At 38.1% G+C, this 21,557-nt stretch overlaps 1 protein-coding gene across 1 annotated transcript in view; it reads right to left on the reverse strand.

The window, feature by feature from the left end:
- Nucleotides 1–21,557, reverse strand: part of EPHA10 (EPH receptor A10) — a 500,244-nt gene that overhangs the window by 255,229 nt on the left and 223,458 nt on the right. The window contains exons 4-5 of the mRNA XM_018557240.1: nt 4,625–4,780; nt 2,949–3,284 (exon numbers count right to left, since the gene is read on the reverse strand). Coding sequence (XP_018412742.1) covers nt 2,949–3,284; nt 4,625–4,780 — 492 coding nt within the window. The remainder of the gene's footprint in view (nt 1–2,948; nt 3,285–4,624; nt 4,781–21,557) is intronic.

Here is a 21,557-nt window from a genome sequence, read left to right on the forward strand (position 1 = left end):
TTAAAAAAGCTTTCAATCCAAAGGTACCGATCCTATTGACTGTAGTTTTTACTAGGCTTCAGCAGACCTTTGGCAGGTTGTATCACTGATTCATGCTTAGTAAACCCTGTGGCGAACTGCTCAAAGAATGTTTAGTGGGACAACCAGCATTCCGTTTAGGATCTGTATGCAACACTTCCAGACTAGAGTGGTAGACAGATGGGTACTTTTATGTACAACTGCACATTCACTACCATGATGCGTTTTTTATGAATGTGAATATGATTTATTACTGAAGAGAGTCTGCCTGCATCTTAGCTTTGAGTAGATCTTACTGTACCCTAAAAGATATGCTCCTGGGAGATTGCTAATTTAATTTAATGCAAAACAGGTTTCCAAACAGCAGCCTCTAGTGGTGGTCACAAACAACTTGATAAAAGCTTTGTAAATGCGTGGTAATTCTGTTGTGTTTCAGAAAAAGGATTCAGATGCTATAATTAAACAATGCTTGTGTATATGATGCTTTAGTTTAGCCTGGGGATCCTATATTTAATTAAAGCATAAACCTTGTTTAGGAGAGTTAGACTTGGATTTTTCAAAATCCCTACTTTTGCATTTATGCTGCCCCAAATAGTGATGTTTTGCACAATAATAACAACCAAACAATTGTTCTACAGAATTGAAAGACAGACTGCTATGTACCCCTTTCATTACCATAATTTGCACACATTCAGAATTAAAAAAAAAACACAGAGAACAAAAATTAAGGTACATGTACAGATTTAAATGTGAAAACCAAAGCATTTATGAATCTAGAAATAACTTCTGCAGGCTATAGTATCCACAGTTGTTTGGAAAAGAACATCAGCCTTCCTAGATTTGTCACATCTCTGTTTTATTAACACCAGCCTGGATGGTAAAATATTAGATTTCTTCTGTGTGAACTGATGAATGGTAAAATATTAGATTTCTTCCTTGTGAGCAGATGAATCAGAATATACCTCTGTAGACAGCTTTTTAACTCAGTTGAAGCAGGTAGAGAATTCTGAAAACTTTAGAGCATAACTGTGATGTCAGAAATGCAACTGGTTACAGAGGTGGTTCAGTTCTTTTTCAACGAGACTTTTTTGTAGACACCAGCTATTGGTATTCAAAGATTTTCTTTGCTTTTGTACTTTTAATGCAGTTAAAAGATTATCTGACTCTAAAATAATGTTTCCATTATGAGTGGACTTCTGTAACAACATATCCCAGCTAGATTTCCTGGCTAGGCCCTCCCCTGCAGAGCCTAAATCTTCCTGCTTTAGTGTTCTGCATCATAAAATTAATCTGAGTGTTGCTATGCCTAAATGTATTATATTTTTAGAGTGGGGAACCAATAGAACCCCTTTCAGGCCTTTTTGCTGTTGTGAACCTGTTTTTGTGAGATTTTCCTGAAATTCCTGTCTCAGTGAGGGCATTGTCATCAGAAGAGGAAGTGAGGGGAAATCTCTCAAACAGGAACATAATGCCAATAAAAAAAACTTGTGGTTACATGGCAGGGGAATGCTAGACCTCTGTCAGATTATTATTTGCTGTCTGTGTGACAAATAAAGAATTCTCCTCACTTCTTGCTACAGTGATAACGTTGAGACCAATATAGAGTCATATATAGGAGGCACTAGATCACTTGTTATTAATATTCAGCAATACAAATGACCTATTCGATCAATAAGCTGTCTAGCTTCAGTGAGGCTGCCCACAAGTAGCACTGTGCTCCCAACTGTAGGTCCTGAACAAAGCCCAAAAATGTAAGAAAAGCAGTGAGAGGGCCCACCATTATTCACAGAGTCCAAAGTACCAAAGTAGATTTTATTGAATAAACGTTAGGGTAAACAAGACAGGCAATGTGTTTTAGGGTTTTACACACTCTTTCTTCATCAAGGCTTTTTGGACTCAATATGGTATTATTAGTACTTATATATGTGATTTTTTATTCAATTTTTGGTGTGGCGTTCTCAATGTTCTCTCATAAACCAAGACAGGAAGTGAAAATAAATCTCCCGAATGGGGCATAGAAAAAAAAGAAGAAAAAACTGACAGAGGTTCTAACCTTGCTCTAAATCTGCTTTAAATCTAAAGCAAAAAATAGATAAAACATTTTGCACACTTTCAGTAATGAGGAATGGCTGTAATTAGAGGATAACTCTGGGATGTCATATAGAGAGATCTCACTGCTGAAGTCTGCAAGAAGTATAAGAAAATAGTGGATTATTTAAATTGCTTATTCTGAACTGAAACTAAAATCTGTTGTGGCGAAACTAACTCTTTCATAGCTGTTTTTAAACAATGTATATTAGGATAATATGGCAAGCTCACATTCATTAATAAAACTAAATAATACTGTTGCTGTATGGAGACAGCTCTAACCTTCTTTGTTGATTGTTACTTAGAAATAATAATCACAATAAGCATCTGCTAACATCAATATGCATTCTGTTGTCTCAAGCCATTTGTATTCATTAATACTCGTTGTTGCTACAAGTCATAATTACAAATTAATTTGAAAAATGCATCACTAACTAATCCTGCTAAATTGTTTATTTTGCCTCCTTTTTTAAAAAAGAAAATACAAATATTTTAAACTTGAAAATGTAATGACCACTGGTGCTAACTTGTACATTATGTTCCTGAAATGTTTTGCTTTTTAAATGGTTCACTCCTGTCGACTATGTGAAATTGTAATAGCTGCTGTCATGGTATTACTCCCACAGTAATACCTTGGAAAGGAATACAAGGAAAGTTGTCATATTTTAGAGAAGAAAATGGCAGTGATCCTTTCTGGCAAGGTATACTGTATACACTACATAGAGCATTGCATTTGAATCCTTCAATTAACGTGATTAAGATATGGTAACAAGATGCACATAGTAAACATGGATACATTTTCTAATTGCAGAATAAATTGTAATTATAAAGTTGTACGGTACCTGCATTACTGGTTGAGATGTTAATTTCCGCAAACTGCTTAGTATACATGCTAAAATCAGAGACTCCATTTACAGACTCCACCCGGATAGTGTAGTTCATGTGGGGCAGCAAATTTACCAGTGTAACTGTCCGCTCAACTAATCCAATCTGCTGTGGAACATACCCAATACTGCTGCCACAGGGCTCACATTGTTGAAAGGCAATGAAGCAACGGTCACAGAAAATATTGTACATAATGTCCCCTCTGCCTCCTGTGTCCAGTGGTGGATTCCATTCTAAAACTAGCGTTGTCTGCTTCATGCTATAAATGAGATCTTTTGGGGCTGAAGGTGGGCCTGGAGAGGAAATTCCAACAGAAATAATGAGATTATTTTTATTCAAACTTGTCTTACCTGTAAAAATAAAGTACATTTTTTATATTAACTTTGGTCATAAAGCAAGATTACCATTGCTGTTACTACTAATACTTTGCATTTACTATATGCATGGCAGCAACAACAACTTCATTCCTTCTCTCCCAGCTGTCCATCTCTCCGCTAGATTTATTGACTTCCAGACGCTCAAAATAAACCTGTCCTTTGAATATGCAGCGTATAGCAAAAAGGTTCACTTAACTGCAGCCCATACAGACTCATCATCCTTTCCCTTCCCCACTACTCTGGTTCAGCCACCAAAGAGAGGATGCCCGGTGAAAGCTCTGAAATATCACCTAGGGGTCTATTCACTAAGCTGCAGTAGGCAGCCGAGTGAACAACCGACCTGAAGCGAAGAGAGCCGAACGCTGTTCGGCTATTCACTTCAGGCTGGTACAGCTGATTCCAGTCATATATCGGCTGAAATCAGCTGTACATCGGGTGGCTTCATCTGGCTTCGGGTCGACCGAAGCCACATGTTAAAAAAGTAGAAAAAAAACACAATAGAAAGCGATTGTGCGGAGCTAGCAGTGACAGCTAGCTCCGCCCAACTGTTTTCTATTGGCAGGCGGTTCTGCTGCCGTCAAAAAAATAGAATAATTTTCGCCATAGGAATGCCTTGCTAGATTTCTATTCTCTATTTCAATTTGAATTGCCAATAGCAAACTAGCTATTGCACCCGCCCTCTACTGCTGTCAATCATTAGAGGGGACCTGATGGAGAACTGCAGGTCTGCTCTGCTGATTGACAGCAGCAGTGGGCAGGTGCAATAGCTAGTTTGCTATTGGCTATTGCAAATTGAAATAGAGAGATGTGAAGATAGGTCACCAGCACTCCAAAATGCAAAGAAAATATAATTTATTGCAAATAACATAACACATGTCAAAATAGCCAATATTTTGGGCCTGTGCAGGGTCCCTTCCTCAAGGTGACAAAGTGACGCCCCGAGTAAGGACCCTGCACGGCCCCAAAACGTTGCCTATTTTGACCTATGTGATGTTACTTCCAATAAACAATATTTTCTTTGGATTTTGGAGTGCTGACGATCTATCTTCACATCCCTGGGTCTAAAGTAAGGTACGTAATGAAAGGTTTTATTTAAAAATGTCTTTAGTTGAAAAGGTGGAAAGAAGGATCCAGGTAAGGCAAAATATAAGTCAATTAAAACTCCAGCGGTAAATTAACAATCCAGGGAAATATTTTTTGTAGCTGAATGGGCTTCTTGGATGTCACACTGTGTAAAGGAATGTACGACTACTCACGTGTACACAAAGTAGAAGGGGTGTCCAGGGAAGATCTGTAGAAGTTCTTCTCACAGATACATGCAGTAGATGCTTCTTGATTGGTGTAGCTATGTTGAGGACAAGGAATACAGGTCTGCAGTCGGCTGGGCATCTTGTAAAAACCAGGAGGGCAAGCTGTTTTAAAGAACAAGTATACATAAATGTAAACAAATGCTGAACTCTGAAATATTCTATTGTACTATTGGCAGCTAGTGGGAAAAAAAATTTATGTTACCGAATTTTGATGCACAGATGATAATTATTTATAGGTATTGATTTAATAAAGGCAAACAGGCTGCTCACTTTACAAGGACATTTTTTGCTGGCTTAGTGAATGTGGTGAAAATGTACTTCACAAAGAATACCCAATCACATGCAAGGAAATAGATATAAATAATATTTGTTTGCACATGATTGGATGGAAGTCGGCAGAGCTTAACCTCTTTCACTAGGCTAAGGGAAAATTCCCTTGCAAAGTGAAAAGACTATTTGTCTTTAGTAAATCAACTTTACAGAATCTTTCTTTATGTATATGAAGATAAAATTCAACAATCAGGTATTTAAATGACTGACAGCAAAGAAAAAGGTTGAGTCACAGGAACTAGTGATATGAAAGGCACGAAATACAGTTTTTGTACTGACTTATCAGTTGCAACCATTAGGTTATGATTTTTGTCAATATCCAAACTATTTTTGGTAAAAGTAGAAAAATTAAATGAGGATAATTGGCTAACTAATGGAATTCATAGTTGACCTAAAGCTAGAACGTACATATCACGTTTCGCATGCTCCGTCCAACTTTATAAACCTGACGCTTTTCATAGGATTAAACTATTTCTCTAATTGATTTATTGATGATACATTGGTTTCAGCATTACCACTATGCATGGTCCCAATACAGCAGCAGGTCACACAACCCAATGGCTCTGCAGTGTACCCTGCAAAGCAATAATATTAGGTGCATAAGAGGTAGAACACTAAAAAAAGAAGCTCTGTGTTAGTAGTCTCAGGGTTCCTACATATACAAGAAAGCAGAAGATACTTTGCAAATATTTTTTATGTTTTATGTTGGGGTTTATTTTATGTTAGAATTCAGCTCAGGCTGCAAGAGAACTGTAAATGGCCTGGATACAATGTAGATATCCTAAAGGTGATTACCCATAAACCTGAAGTGTAGTGTATGCATATAATACCTTTCATTGTTCCTTCTTCCCCCTAACAAACATGCAAAATAAATTTTAATCAAATTATATTATTTTTTAAGAAATATCTGTTTTGAGACCCAGTGATGTCTTTTAGTGGGAGGCTCCTGTGAGCATCATAGCTTTCTGCCTTAAATCTTTTTCACAATAATTATATGAAAGAACACATTCTTGAGATCCCTTTAGATGTCCATGCTTCTCCCTGCTGGCCACTGGGTGCTGCAGACTTAAAGTGACATTAAACCCTCAGACTTTTTAACATAAACCAATACTGTAATGTGTGCCTTAGTGTAATCCATGGTTGTTTCCCTTCTCTTTGCTGCTCTTCCTTTTAAATCCTTCTCTCTTCTCATGCTGGGGGAGAACTTCCCTTTGCAGCTGAGTGCCTCTTCCTGTAGTGCTGGCTCAGGTTGCAAACCTACACACAGACACCATGTATCCATTCCAGAGACAAGGCAGTCTCCTGCAAAACAGAAGTTCTGCCCAGCATGAGAAGAGATACAGATTTAAAAGGAAGAGCAGCAAAGAGAAGGGAAACAACCATGGATTACAGTAAGGCACACATTACAGTACTGTTTTATGTTAAAAAATCTGAGGGTTTAATGTCACTTTAAGCTATGCACTCTGTTAATTGGTTGACTGGTTGTAGTTGCATCTAAAGGGAGCTGGGGAAGTGTTATATCACATAAAGCTCTGGAACAAAATGATTGATGGCAGAGAAAGCGAATAAATGTGAAAGGGAGCCAACAACAGCATGCATCAGGTCCGGGGGAGAAGTGATTAAATGACAGAGGGCCCAAGATAGTCACTGCAGCTTCAAAGGGTTATATTGTGGAAATGCAAGCTTACAGGGAATTAACAGTATACAATTTCAACAGAAGTAAGCTTGCTATAAGCATAGGGAAATGGTAATACTGGAGTTTAGCTTTAAAGAAGTAACAGCAGATATCTAAAAAGAAACTTGATTTTAGCTTGTTTACTTATAGATGAGCTCTATTTTTTTATACATTCTGCCTGTGTTACTTTTTTCTTTTACTTGTTACTATGGTGTTGGGTTCCTATTGTACTATTGTATATATTGTATATTTATAATTTGTGTTTCTTTTCTCACTAATTATACATGGAATTATGGTAACACAATATGTTCTACGTTTACTAATTGTTATTTTTTTCCATTCTAACAGTAGCGCCTGTATAAATTGATTGAGTGATTTGTGTTCACCTTTTTTCTAATTTTTTTTTCATTTGTGGGTGGTGCATAATTCCCACTGGGACCCTTTCTCCAGGGTGCATCTATAGGCTTCTGTATCTCATATCCCATTTCCAGTTACTATGTGATTCACAAGCCTCATAAAGTATAAAAGAAAAAGAAAAGAAAACTTTTTGAGTGAGTCAAATCTTCCTTTATTTGTGCCTCCATTGCTCCCTCTTCTAGATATCACAGCCTACAGTGGGAGGGTTTCAGCAACAGAGACAGTGTTACCAATCCAGAAAGCAGAGGACAGGACTATGTGTGTACCCTGTAACATCTTTTCATTTCATTGTATTGAAAACAGGCAAAGCCTACATGGGTTAAAGTGCTGCTCTGAATTCAGGAGCAGTGCAGCAGCCTTGTCATCACAATAAAGCTGCATGAAGTATACTTTACTGGCAGGATGAACAGGGATTTGTGAAATTTTGTAGGGGACTGAGGGAAAAATTTAAGTGCAGCTGCCCTAACAATCAAGTGCTCCAGCACATATTTTTTTTATGAAAGGTCATAGTTCTACCTGAATTCAATTCATTGTGCTATGTCTGATAACATCATTGCAACACCCAGATGACTATGCCAAGCCTGCAGAGCGTGAAATCTATATTAAATTAGGAACATTCCAAAAATAATTTCATCTTTCTGTTGAAAAAAAAACAATGCCCTATTCCTATCCATACCAACCTTAATGTTATTGCAGTAGTCACAACAAAGTCTTTCATTAAATTACTAACGGCTAGATTAGAGTTAGCATTAGTTGTATATACAGACAAGTTTTATTGCAACTGTCTACATCACTTTAATCCAAAGGTTTACCAATTTACGCAGCTATCACAGAAGACCAAAAAGGCTTGGATAAAGTGTTTATTCTAAGCACCAAAAGCACATTTATTTGGTGGTAGCAAGAATAATGGTTATGCTTGCAACAGAAAAAGTACAAACAAATCATGAATTAGAGAGACATGCAACAGGTGCTCAGCCGCTATCTATATTTCTCAGGTTGAAAGCAATTTTCATTGTACCGCTGTAAACTATTCCCTGTATTGCTGCGCATCTGCAAAAGTCTACATCATTGCAGCAATAGTCATATATATTGAAATCATATATCCACTGGAAACATACTTGTCAGCTAAGCAGAAATTATATAGTCTGTTTGTCAGATGGGTATTTACACAAAGGTCACATCTGCTTTCATCTACTACAAAGAAAATAAATTAAAGATGAACATTTCAACATGCCAGTGATCCATGAAACAAGCTAATTAATAAACTGTAGTTTATATAGTGTGCATGAATGAGAGTTTAGGCAATTGTGGGGTTCTACATTTGAGCTGTATTCAAGGGTTAGATGAATCAAGCCCATTTTCTAAATAGGGCACTCAAGTGTATGTAAATCTAAAATCTATTTTTCAATAAGTTTGACATTATGCCTCACTGTGTATAGTTTTATTAAAGTGATGTTAAAGTGAAAATTTTAAAAGCTATATCAAATGCTGATTAAATCACTTACAATAGATGTTGATCTTTGATGTTTAACAAATGTAGTTTCCATCAGAATCAACTGGTCCCCTAAGCACTGGTCCTGATATCTTGTAATAGTGTGGCTCCTTTTCCTTGCAGGGGTCCTATGTAACCACCCTTGTGTGTGCTAGTAAGCTGTGTTTCTCTGCATACACACAGACACAGCAAAGCAAGTCACTGCCCCTCTCTCTGCTCCCCTTCTCCACGCTAGTAGATGGACAGCTGCTGGAGACTGACCTTTCACATGTAATTTTGTACTGGACAGGAAGTTCAAGGAAAAGTTCAGGGAGTTGGAGCCAGCTGTTCAGAAACATGATCACTGTAAGCGCTTGGGAAAAAATGTAAATAAATATTTTGCTGGGCAATGTATATTTGTTTGATCTGGATTCATTATTGGAAAAAGGTTTGAGAGTTTAATTTTACTTAAGTAAATTTATTTGTGAATCTGGTGCATCTGGCGAATCTGGAGTTTTGTTTTCTTTTACTAGGAGATCCTGCCAGTAACAGCACTTCCTCTTACAGAATGTCAACACTACGCCACACAGTAGAAGTGTTGTCAGACTCCAGTGTGAGCTCCTTCAGTTGGTCATGAGCCTGCCTATTTGACATCATTATTAGGCAGCACAATGGCACAACTTAAAGAGCTCACAGTGCAGGCAGTCAATAATGCTGCTAATTGCGAGGCAATGCCTTATCGTTGTCAGAATGCAACAGGAAGTGTGATTACAGGCAAGATCTCCTGGTAAGAAACTTTGCAATGGTTTCAGATAAAATGATTTGCTTAAAGCTAGCCGAAGGATCGGCCGAAGCTAGGGCCAGATCCTTCGGCAGCTTCGTGAATAGACCCCTATATAAAATGAGCCATGATGCAAATGATACTGAAAAGTAGATTTTGCTATTAAATTAAAATAAAAACCTCTACATAGATATCTTTTTCCACACTTTATCATTACTAGGTACCTCAAAAACACATTTGCGTTCCAATGTAACTCCCATAAACTGAATGTCATACTATAATTTTAGGTAACTCAGAATTGTGGAGCCATTTCACAGTTCTCCTATCTTGTATTACTCTTTGATACTACTGTTACGTTTTTTGTAATTAAAAAACTATAAAGGAATATTGGTACTACATACTGTACACTATATACATTGTGCATATTTCAGTAAGGTAGATATGGTACAGTTTGTATATACAAGTATCATACTAAGTTTTGGATTAGTAACCTACAGATGATGAGTTAGTTTTGTGTCAATATATGACAGTGGTACATTTAAAATGAATTCAAACAGTGCAACTTACTGCTTAGAATCTTTAAAGTCGTAAAGCTGTAATTTAGGTTGCTGCTGTTTTTAGCCTTTAAAAGTAAATGCCTTCTTTATTAGCTGCCAGAAACTTTTGGATATCATTCTCTTCTAAACACCATTAGGTATCTTAAATAAGGCAAAGCGCAATGGGGACAGTGGACTAGCCCATAATATCTAATCAGCAATCATTTCTCACTGCTTGACAGCTCTAACCTAAAGAATGATTAAATATGATTGGTTGTTGTGGATTAGAACACTTTGCAGTGCATCACTGGCCTTTTTTTATTGCTCTATGAAATATAAAAAAATGAGCCATTTACTACCTTATTCCCATGTTGCTCAATAATGTCCATTCTACTCTTTCCATTGGTTTATTCCCATAAAACTGACAATAAATTGTTAACATCAAACAAAAATTGAAGATCTCTCAGTGGGTGTTTCATTTCCCAGATGGTATGTTCAGTTTTAGGGGGAAAAAAAGCACACTGAGAAAAGAGAAGCTAAATAGTTAGTGTCATTTTATGTAATTTTAGCTCTCGTGGATGAATACTCCATGGACAGAGGTAGTGTTGTCTTCTAGCTAAGATCATTGAGGTGTACTAAGGTGACATGCTGAGAGAGTAGGAATAACATGGATTTACTAAGCTGCCTTAGACAGAACTCCGGCAAGCTACTCGCTGCTGTTCGGTCTATTCTCATAGATGCCGAACAGCAGTGAGTAAATAGCCGAATGCCGCTAAGCGGCATTCGGCTTGGCTGTTGTTGGCTGTTCTGCTCGGTCCCTCTGTGGGACCGATCAGAATAGAATCATATTTTAAAAAGTAGAAAAAAAAATAGAAAACGATTGTTCGGAGTTGGCAGTGACAGCTAGCTCCGCCCAACTGTTTTCTATTGGCCAGCAGTTCTGATGGAGAACTGCAGGTCACCCTCTGCTGATTGACAGCAGCAGGGGGCGTGTGCAATAGCTAGTTTGCTATTGGCTATTGCAAATTGAAATAGCCAATAGGAATCTAGCTATGCATTCATATGGTGATTTTTTTTTCTGACGGCAGCCAACGGCTCAGATCTCAGAAGGAAAAAAAACGAGCAGGGAAAGGTTTACTCTGCTCATTCGAGCAGAGTGAACCTTTCTGGAAGACAGCGTTTCTCTCCCGGGCAGCCGAGAGCCTATTGGACCCCCAGAGCGTTCGGGGGAGGAATGACAGATGGCGTTCCAGGTTACCAGGAACGCCATCTGTCATTACACACTGAGAACACGGAGAGGCCACTCTTAGTGTGTAATGACAGCGTCCCTGGTTAGCTGGTAACCAGGAACACTGATCTCTCTGAAAGTGGCCGGAGCCAGCCGTGAGATGGTGGCTGGCTCCGCCCCGCTGTCAGAAGCATGGCCGGCCGCTCTGGCCAGCTTTGGCTTTCACCTCGGCTCAGTCGAGCCGAGGCATATGCCTTCGGCTCGGCTGAGCCGCTCGGCCCACTTCGGGAGCTGAACGGGTTATACTGAATAGCCCGTACAGCAGCCCTTTGGTTCTACTGAACAGAAGGTGTCCTGGGGCCGAAGCTAGCCGAAGGATCAGCTGGAGCTACGGCTAGATCCTTCGGCAGCTTAGTGAATAGACCCCATAGTTGTACATGCAGATGTGTATTAGTTTGCCTCATATTGTTATGTAAATATGTATTCATTTTCAAACAACACTCCATAAATTTCACATGTTACATAATTGACATACATACAACAACAACAAAAAAATCAATAAAACCAAACAATGTATTACTACAATCCCAGTTTGCTTCATAGTACTATTAGTATTTTTGATTTTGCTGAGCCTGGTTGGGTATAATAAATGAACACACCATAAAATAATATTTCTTGTGGATTTAGTGTTGCCATGGAGGAATTTATTATGCCTGTGTTTGTTTTCAGCACTCAGCTTAGTATTAGTGGGAGACGTAAGTATTAATGAACTTGGAAATATGGTGCCTATGTTCACTGCTCTCCTGTAATATCTCTGTTTCAACATGTAGAAGATCTATTTTATTTTGAAAGTAATGCAAAAACCAAATGTAGAGAAGAACAAGTATAAGATACACTTAAAAGTTTTTTTTTTATTTTGCCAACCACTTGGCACTCAATAGGACTTTCAGGTTTTCCTGCAGTCTATGCAAATAACATGGAGCTCCTAAAACTCCTACAACATCAACTTCAAATACAACTCCATAAAAAATAGAGAATCCTATTTCTGGTGAATGGTCACAGGATTTGATGACTTACAGAGCTGAGAATGTTCTTTCCGACCTCCATTTCAGTCAGACACATTTTGTTCTGCTTTATGCCAAGCAGCCCTGTCACTTGACCAAAGCTAGATTCTTTATATTCAACAAAGGCAGGGACACCACTGCTGGAAGAGCTAACATCGAACTGCTTCAGCACATCTTTAGTTAACGTCAGTGTTAACAGCATTAATAGCACTGGCAGGATGTAGATGTTGGTGGAGTTGTGTTGGTATAAAACCCTTTAAAAATTAGGTATGTGGTATGTAGATCATGTTTTCTTGTTCTAGAGGAGTACATTTATAGACTAAGCTATACATGACAAGAGTCTGAGATACCTTTTGAAAACAACACATGGTTCTATGTTTTTCTACTTTAGGGTAGAATTGAAAATTCTACCCTAAAGGACATTTTTGTCCTGGTGGCTAAGACAAAGTGGGGGAAGATAATTTTTTTATTAGAAAATGAAGGGGCACTTGTCTCATACAGTACTCTTAAAAAAGGGGTACACATGTCCAACATGTGAAGAATGTATTCTGACATCAATTTACACCTTCAACCAAGTGACTTTTTATCAAGTACCACCTGTCCCTGCCTTTATGACACTTTAGTAGTTGGATATAGGTAATAGAACAGGGTTTTTTCGCACACTTTCACACCTCCCATCATTTTCTTGAACAATCGGCATCTACCTCGACATATTTAATGACACTATGGTGATTAGATTAAGGTGACTCATGTGGCTATACTTGGGTATGGTCTTGACACTCATTTGAACTGAGAAGCACACTTGGTGGATGGTAGAACATCCTCAACAATGAAAAACAAATTTGGGAAAATGCGACCAACTACTACAAGCTAAAAATGTCCTACTATTTTCGATATTACTTCACTGATGGAGATTTTTCAAAACATCAATGTTGAAATTGTAGATACCACAGGGGCTGCTGCAGGGAATGTAGATATTGGGACACCTGATATACTTAAACAGTAACAGTTGTAAGTGGTTAGAATGTGCATATAGGGCCCACATTTCATATGTTAGAAGCCCACTTTAATTTTTATAAAATGTTTCCTGGTTTCAATATGCAGGATCATATGCAGCAGAGCAAGAAGCATTATTGGGTTAAGCATAATGAGAAGCAGAGGAATTGCCATTTCATAAGTACAACCTATAATTGTTTTGTTAGATGATGGATTTTGTGATGTGAGAACACAGATCTTCTCTCAGCTCTGCCCACTGTTTGTAATGGAATCTGAAATGAAATCAGAACTATCCTTTGTGCTTTGATTTGTTCACTTGCATTAATGTAAATTGGTTTAAAAGAAGCTTTGAGAAAATGCACAATGACCATCCATTGATAGAAGTTGTATTCTTTTTGTGCTCAAAAGACAATTTTATACACATTTGACCTGTGCCTTTGTAAAATTGAATGCATTGTGGACAGGCTGACATAATGTTTTGTACTGCCACATTGGAGAAAAGATTGGTTTATACCACACAATAAAGCCAACAGCTTTAAATGAAGGATTTACACTGATCTATCACTGTCCTGCTGCTTTTGCCAATTTTATAGTAACTCGTGTCACTACAGCTGCTCGTCAGAGCACTGTTAGGGTACCATGGACAAAAAGGGAGCCTTAATACCTGTAGAACAATAAAATGACAAAAATTAGGCTTTATATGTAGTAATGTTCTTTTTTAATTAAAAATGTAAATTGATTTGTTCTTTTATGTAAAATATAGCCTGCAGGAAATATAATACTGTGGCATAAAAAATGAAAATAATATAACCATATTTACATTTATCATTAACAATTTTAGGGAACAATTATTAACACCAATGTACAAGAAAGCGAACATAGTGCTTATACCTTTTCAGGCCTAAAATGTGGAATATAACATGGGTGCAAAAAATGAAAAAAGTGCCTCAGTCATGAAGGGGTTAAACTCCACTCAATGATATTAAAACATAATTTAATGCAGTTGAGTATTCTTTTAAAACTAATTAAATGTATTTTTATATACAGGTAACATAATACATATATTGCCTTAATATTGCACATCAGTAGAAAGGGGGTGGCAGCACTATGAGTCAGTCAGGTTTTATTACATGCACAAGTGCTGACATGATACATGCTGACAGGAGGACTGAGCAGAGGTGATGACTTATTAGTGTGTCCCTGCTCCTTGATTGTCCAACATGGGGACTACAGGATGTGTCATGGTGCGTCTGGCTGTTCTGCATGAATGAGCTTTATAAGGAATAATTCACATCATCACCAGATCTGGATGCATTTCTGTAAATGTGTTTATGCATGTTTTTGTTTTTTTTTGGGGGGGGTTAAGCATGTTCCAGTGTTCTGATGTGTTTACAAATTTTTGCATGTGTTTACATGTGCTTTTGTGTGTTCTAGTGTGGAAATAATACAGCATGCTGTATTTTTTTTAAAGCTCTGAAACTAGCCTCATTTAACATCATTGGAATTACAGTGCATGCTTTTTTGGTGCAGATAAAAAATGTCCTGGTCTGGAGATTGTCTGGAGATGGTGTGAAAAGGCCATTAAAGGATAACTCCAGTTAAATTGATTAACCCTTTCAGTGGGACTACCCCCTCACTGCAAGTGCTAAGTGCTTGTTTTTGCCTAGGATAAAATTAACCAAAAAGTTATTCTCACCTGATTTGTTTAAGCTGGCCAACTCTTAGACCAGTCCCTTCTGCCTCACCCCCTTCCGCTGTAGTAGTCCTAGGCCCCTGAGTCATCATGTTCTATACAGTGTATAGGATGTGAGGACACCAGGGGACATATCATTGCTGGAGCAGATGAGGAGACAGCCAGGAGGGAGCACTGAGACAGCCGGCTGGCTGCGAGGTTTGGGAGAGTATAACTTGCCCTAGGCAAAAATGAGCACTTAACCCTTGCAGTCCGGGGTAGCCCCACTGCGTGGGTTAAACATTTTTTTTAACCGGAGGTGTTCTTTAATAACAAAAGTGGCTTGAGTGTATTAAAAAAATTTGGCAGCTAAGACAGCTTAAATATGTGTATTTTTACTGTACAACTGGAGTTGCTGATTGCCCACCGATTAGCAAAGTATACTCACCACCTCCCCATAAACTCTGCTGTTGAATGGTATCAGAGGTTACCTACTTGGTTACCATCACTGCACCCCAACCCCTGGCTTGGCAACTGGCCACTCAGGCCTACTGGACCATTCTCAAACTGGGGAGGTCACATGCTCAAGAAGAGAACAATGGAGCAAGGGCTCAGACTGACTTGGAAAGCAGTCTGTGAGTGCAGATCACAAAATATATTTTTCTGGGGAGGTGGGCTGTCAGGAGGCACTGTAACATTGCCTTGAATGGGCACAGTGACACCGTTTCTTTAAATAAATTATTTATTCTTACAAAAGTGAATCTTTTTAGGGAATGCTCTTTTCCATTTCCATGTTTAAATACAATTTTTACTAAAAACAGTGTCATACATCGCCATCATAAGAACACAGAATCATGCTTCCACTCTAAAAGCTCCCTTGCTTGAACAGGAGTAGAAAATAACAGTCACTTCCATTTCTAAGACCTCTGCAACAGTCTGACAGAAGCAGCCAAAATCAGAACCTAAATATGGGCTAGTGAAATGGAATAGCAACATTCACAGCTTCCAATTTCCTTTTTTTGTCCAGAAATGAGTAAGTGCAACATATTTCAGTAAGAAACACCACAGGTTTCATTCTTCTCACATATAAACCGAACACCATATGCTGCATTCACAAGATGTTAGGAAGTGGCTGGGCACACACAATGTGACCAAGTAAGCACACAACATTTACTTCTCTCCGTATGGTAATGCTGTTCTGAGAAAACTATTTTTGAACACTTCCTTTGAAACATAAAATAAATAAATCATTACTTATGTTTGCTAAATCATGAAAAAGCATCTTCAATCTTCCAAAAAACAGTTACTTTTGCAAGTACAATGTTATTTTTAAACAGACCTAGTTTTATAGCAGCAAAACTGTAGAGTGAAACCACCATTTAGGGTGGAGAATTATTAGAGGAACATTAGTTAAAAACCATACTTAACCGATTGCTTGATTAATGTGACCCACCTTAGGCCCCTTTCACATGGGTGTCAACCATTCCAATCAGTAGAGGGTCTATGCAGTTTTTTCCATCAACTTCTGATGTAGGGAAGACTGAGCTTTATGGACCCATGTTAGGTTTATGGGGAGTCAGATGTAAGTGGACATGTGTCCATTTATATTAGTTTACCATGGAACAGTCACAATCAGGTCAGCTAAAATGGAATTCCGTTCCATTTTTTTGTCCAAGTTTGTGTAAGTTGTAGGAGCTAAATGGATCAAGAACATACTTTATATGTTCTCCCTGGACTTGTGTGCGCTTTTACCTGTTGCCCAAAAACATACTGGTAGTTATAAGGTTCTTTCTGAACCTTTAGTTAATGCACTTAAATGTCTGTGATAGGTACAATAGGTTGTATACTGCTTTTGAGTAAGACTGATTGATGTCAGCAGTCCTGTGTAGTGAAATATGTTGCTAATATAAAATTATTATTATTATTATTATTATTATTATTATTATTATTATTATTATACAGGATGTATGTAGCGTCAACAGTTTGTGCAGCGCTTTACAATATAAGGAAGACATTACAATCACAATACAATTTAAGACAAGATGGTAAGGAGGGCCCTGCCCCTGGGGGGTTACAATCTAAAAGGGAGGGACAAGTGATACATGAGAAGGTAGCTGTCAGGTGATGAATTGTTTGAGAACGTGATGGTGGAGTGGTTAGGTTGAGGTGGGATATGAGAACAAATATTATAAGTAGAAAATTAGCATTGGTTAATCTGTGAAAATATGAGAAATAAAACTTTTTTGCACTATACTAAAAGCTTAGTCACTTGGTAACTACGCTACTATATACTGTATGCCCCATTGATGTGTTGTATACATAATCTTTTAGGGTGCCCTATTCTAGATTTCAGAGTATGGTATGGCAAATTTTGTTTGAAATTCTGTGAACCTGAACATAGAGGATCATCTGATTGAAGTCTATTGGGGATGGGGAAACTTGGGGCTAATAGGAAATCTATTGTAAAATAAAGGCATGATAAATTATCACAGCCATGGGGAACATGGGGGATGGGAAAAAAAATACCATACAATGGGGAGTGGATCTTTTCATGCAGCTTTGAGGGTGACATTCAAAATGCAAAGCTATTTGTAGTGTTATAGAACAATCAAGTTTTCATGACCGCATACAACGACAGTGCACATTTGGCTGTAGAATTGATTTTTTTTTTCTTTTACAGTTGGCTTGACATACATATAGCAGCATTCCAATCTAATTCATTGCAGTTTGAAAAAAGTGGGGATAGGAGGGTGCTGTGAATGTGAGTGAGATAATTTGAGGTGATTTATCTGAATACTGTTTTTTCACTTCTATTTTTTTCTTTCAAACAATGCAGGGGTGTGCTGCAAGTGAAAGACAGCTCCAGAAAAAAATACCCCCCAAAACAAAAGCCCACTTTTTTATAGTTGATCAGCCTTCCCTATGGTTTCCCTACAAAACTATGGCTGCTCTGTGATGAGGCCTGTCTTAACCAAACGCCCCCTTACTGCCCCTGTTGGCCACAGTTCAAAAGTCATGCAGCGCATTGTGGTTTCAAAAAAAATTCTCCTAGCTGAGTCTGCACAGAAATTTGCAAGGATTTTGAATTTCAAACCAATAGAATTCACTTGAAACCCATTGTAGCGGTGAACCCAAAATTCCCTACTGTCAAGTGCTAGCAGATGCTGACTGAGACACTGATCTTAGGAGTAAACAATAGCAATTGGTAATAGTCCTCTTACCTGACCAGTTGTTTGTTTGATCATACAATGCCCCCCTCCCCCCCTTACCAGTGTGGTCAGGGCTTGCAACAGACATTAGAACTCATGTCTGTAGGTATCATCACACTGTTCCTAATCTAAAAGTCTTTTCATGACCCTTTTTTCATATGGGTATCTTTAACATATAAAAGACACATTAGTATACTGCCCCAATATATAGCTTTCTAAATTAAACAATCTTATTTAATTTAGAAACCTATAATATTTAAAATATAGCCATTTTACATAAATTCCTACGTATTACAAACGCAATTTAGCGACACTTTAAAGGATTACTATTCAGGAGCAATAGTAACTGTCCTTGACAAAGCTGTCCTGCAGGACTCCAGGGACATCTTTCATTATCTTTTCAATATGGCAGCTCTCAAGCAATTCCAGACTAGCGTGCAAATATTACAGGGTTGAAAATAAATTACAAGCCGGCGAAAAAAAATAATTGAATTCAGCACACCCATCCATTCTCCACTCACAAAGTATCATCTTTCCACCTGTGACTACTTAATAACATAGCAAATCTAAATTATTAAACACTTGTGAAAAAAGGTTTGGCATACTAATGCTTGTCTTTTTCCCCAACTCTATTTGGAGAGCAAGGTATGAATGTGGAATTTTAGTAAATGCATTCGTTAAAGTCAAGTAAGAAGTCTATGAATATTTGATGCACCAGCTGCAGTAAAGTGCAAACTTAAGGTAATAACTGGCTGTGTAGGGGGCTGATTGAAAATATTTCTCTTGCTGTTTGTTCAGCATTGCCCCTTCTGTGAGTTGTCTTGAATATTCTTTTATGTCAGTGTAAAATCCAAATAACATTTGTTGCATAGCTATTCATCCCCTCCTGCTGATCAGAAAGAGACAACAGAAAAAAAATCTGCCCTGATACACATTACATAAGTGTAAGCATTTTGTTCTTGTGTCTTATGCCAACTGATGATAGTAAAAGCATGGATACAAATATAGAAAAATCACTGCAGGCTGGGTGCAAAATCGTTTTCTTTTTTTCAGTTTTAAGTTCAAACAACAGAACAATGACAGAAAGGAACAGTGATGAAAATGAGTAACATTTGGTCCATCTAATACTAACCATACATGCCTTAGTTATACAATCATTTGTTATTGCAGCTATTACAGCAAAAGCATTGTTTTTTTTTTTTTTTTTTAAAAAAATGGATTGCAATAAGTTATCTGTTTAATCAGTAAATAATAATTGTGTCAGTCCTAGCTGAAAATCCAAGCAAACTTGACCAAATCAAGTTTTCTCTTGAAAAAGAGACTCTGCTGTGCTGTAGGATTATTTTCCGAGTGAAAGATTGAATAAACTAATACATTTATCCTGCAGTAACCTATATAAACAAAGTAGTTTGTTTAATTTAGATTTGATCACTGAAAGGTAAGATTGGTTGTTTTTAGGTTAGAGTTGATTTGCCTAACCGAATAAGTTCTAATGCATATCTTATTCAAAAACATAAAGTCAACAGCAGGGGTATGCAACAAATTGGTAATTTATGCTGATTATATACAGTATATATATATATATTTGGCACTCAAGGTGAACATTGGCTGAGCAGACAAAGGTAAGAGCCTCTGCCCATCAGCCCTAGGTTTATCACCATTTGGAGCATTGTATACCGAATAGGATGGGGCATGTTTAATTAATCTTAATTTGTTCTTGTGTGTGTGAACTAAGGTAGCTTATAACTCATCCAAAGAGCAAATTTTGTTCTGCAAGGTGTTACTTTCAGAAACACCACAGAATTATGTTTCTAGAACAGATAAGTTTTTTTTTTATGAAAAAGAGAGAAAGAGATGAAGGTGTTAATAAAGTTAGGTTCAACCAATGGTTAATAAGAGAACTGCTTATTAGAAAAAAATACAACCGCAAGTTTTTTGGCCTGACACTACATTCATTTATGAAGAAAGAGCAGGATCTGGCTGGAAGATGATGAGTTTGGGCATAAAAATATGAGTGGTGTCCTTTTCACAAACCTTTCCATTAATGTTACTTTCTTGAACAAGAATGCATGTTTTAAAATGTAATTGAAAAATAAAACAAATACAAAAATTAAATTAACCAGCTTGCTAAGCAATGACATGTGAATGTATCAATAAAAAAACCTGTATACTGTACTAAAAAATGCATTGGAACTTCCATTACAAGCAGCATTGTATGCAATAATGCTAACTTTGATACCCTCTTGTATGTTTTTTTTTAATTTTGTATATATTTTCTTTTTCACAGTCATCTAGAATGATTTAGGATAACTGCACTTTTAGTGAAGTTGTCGTTTAAATATATTACCCCTCCTACACCCCTTCTCCCAGTGTAGCCCACACACAAATGTCTTTTACTTTGAACCCAGCTCCTTAGTTCATGACTGTACACCCCTGCTTAGAGCTACATAGCCTTTCACAAAGCTGCCGAAGGATCTAGCCGTAGCTTCGGCTGATCCTTCGGCTAGCTTCGGCCCCAGGACCCCTCTGGTTCAGTAGAAGCAAAGGGCTGCTGTAAGGTCTATCCACTATAGCCCGTACAGCTTCTGAAGTTGACCAATCGGCTCAGTCAAGCCGAAGGCATATGCCTTGGCTCGACTGAGCCGAGGTGAAAGCCGAAGCTGGCCGAACAGCCGGCCATTGGCCAGCGAACAGCCTGCTTCTGACAGCTGGGCAGAGCCAGCCATCATCTCACGGCTGCCTCCGGCCACTTGCAGAGACAGATTAGCGTCCCTGGTTACCTGTTAACCAGGGACGCTGATCTGTCATTACTCTCCTGGACGCTCTGGGAGTCTCCCGCTATTAGATTAGATTGCAGAATAGATTAGATTGCAGCTCCCGGCCGCCCGGGAGAGAAACACTTGCTCCCGGAAAGGTTTACTCTGCTTGTTTGAACAGAGTAAACCTTTCCTTGCGATCTGTTTTTTTTTCTGACATGGTGCCGCCGGCTGCCGTCAGTCAGAAAAAAAAAGCCAGCATAGGAATACATAGCTAGATTCCTATTGGCTATTTTACTTTGCAATAACCAATAGCAAACTAGCTATTGCACCCGCCCACTGCTGCAGTCAATCAGCAGAAGGCACCTGAAGTTCTCCATCAGGTCCCCTTCCAGTGATTGACAGCAGCAGAGGGCAGTTGCAATAGCTAGTTTGCTACTGGCTATTGCAAAGTGAAATAGCAATTAGGAATCTAGCTATGCATTCATATAGGGTTTGAATGCAGCAGAACCGACTGTCACAGCTAGCTCCGCCCAATAGTTTTCTATTTTGTTTTCTACTTTTTTAAACTATTTTTCTATTCTGCTCGGTACCACAGAGGGCTATTGGGCTATTCACTCACTGCTGTTCGGCATCTATGAGAATAGGCAAAACAGCAGTGAGTAGCCTGCCGGAGGTTCGGCTTAGCCAATCCAGATGTTGAATCGAACTCCTTCTGCACTTCGGGTCGGCCGCAACCATCTG

This window comes from Nanorana parkeri, unplaced genomic scaffold, assembly GCF_000935625.1.
Source record: "Nanorana parkeri isolate BGI_ZX_2015 unplaced genomic scaffold, ASM93562v1 scaffold275, whole genome shotgun sequence".
Lineage (NCBI taxonomy): Eukaryota > Metazoa > Chordata > Amphibia > Anura > Dicroglossidae > Nanorana > Nanorana parkeri.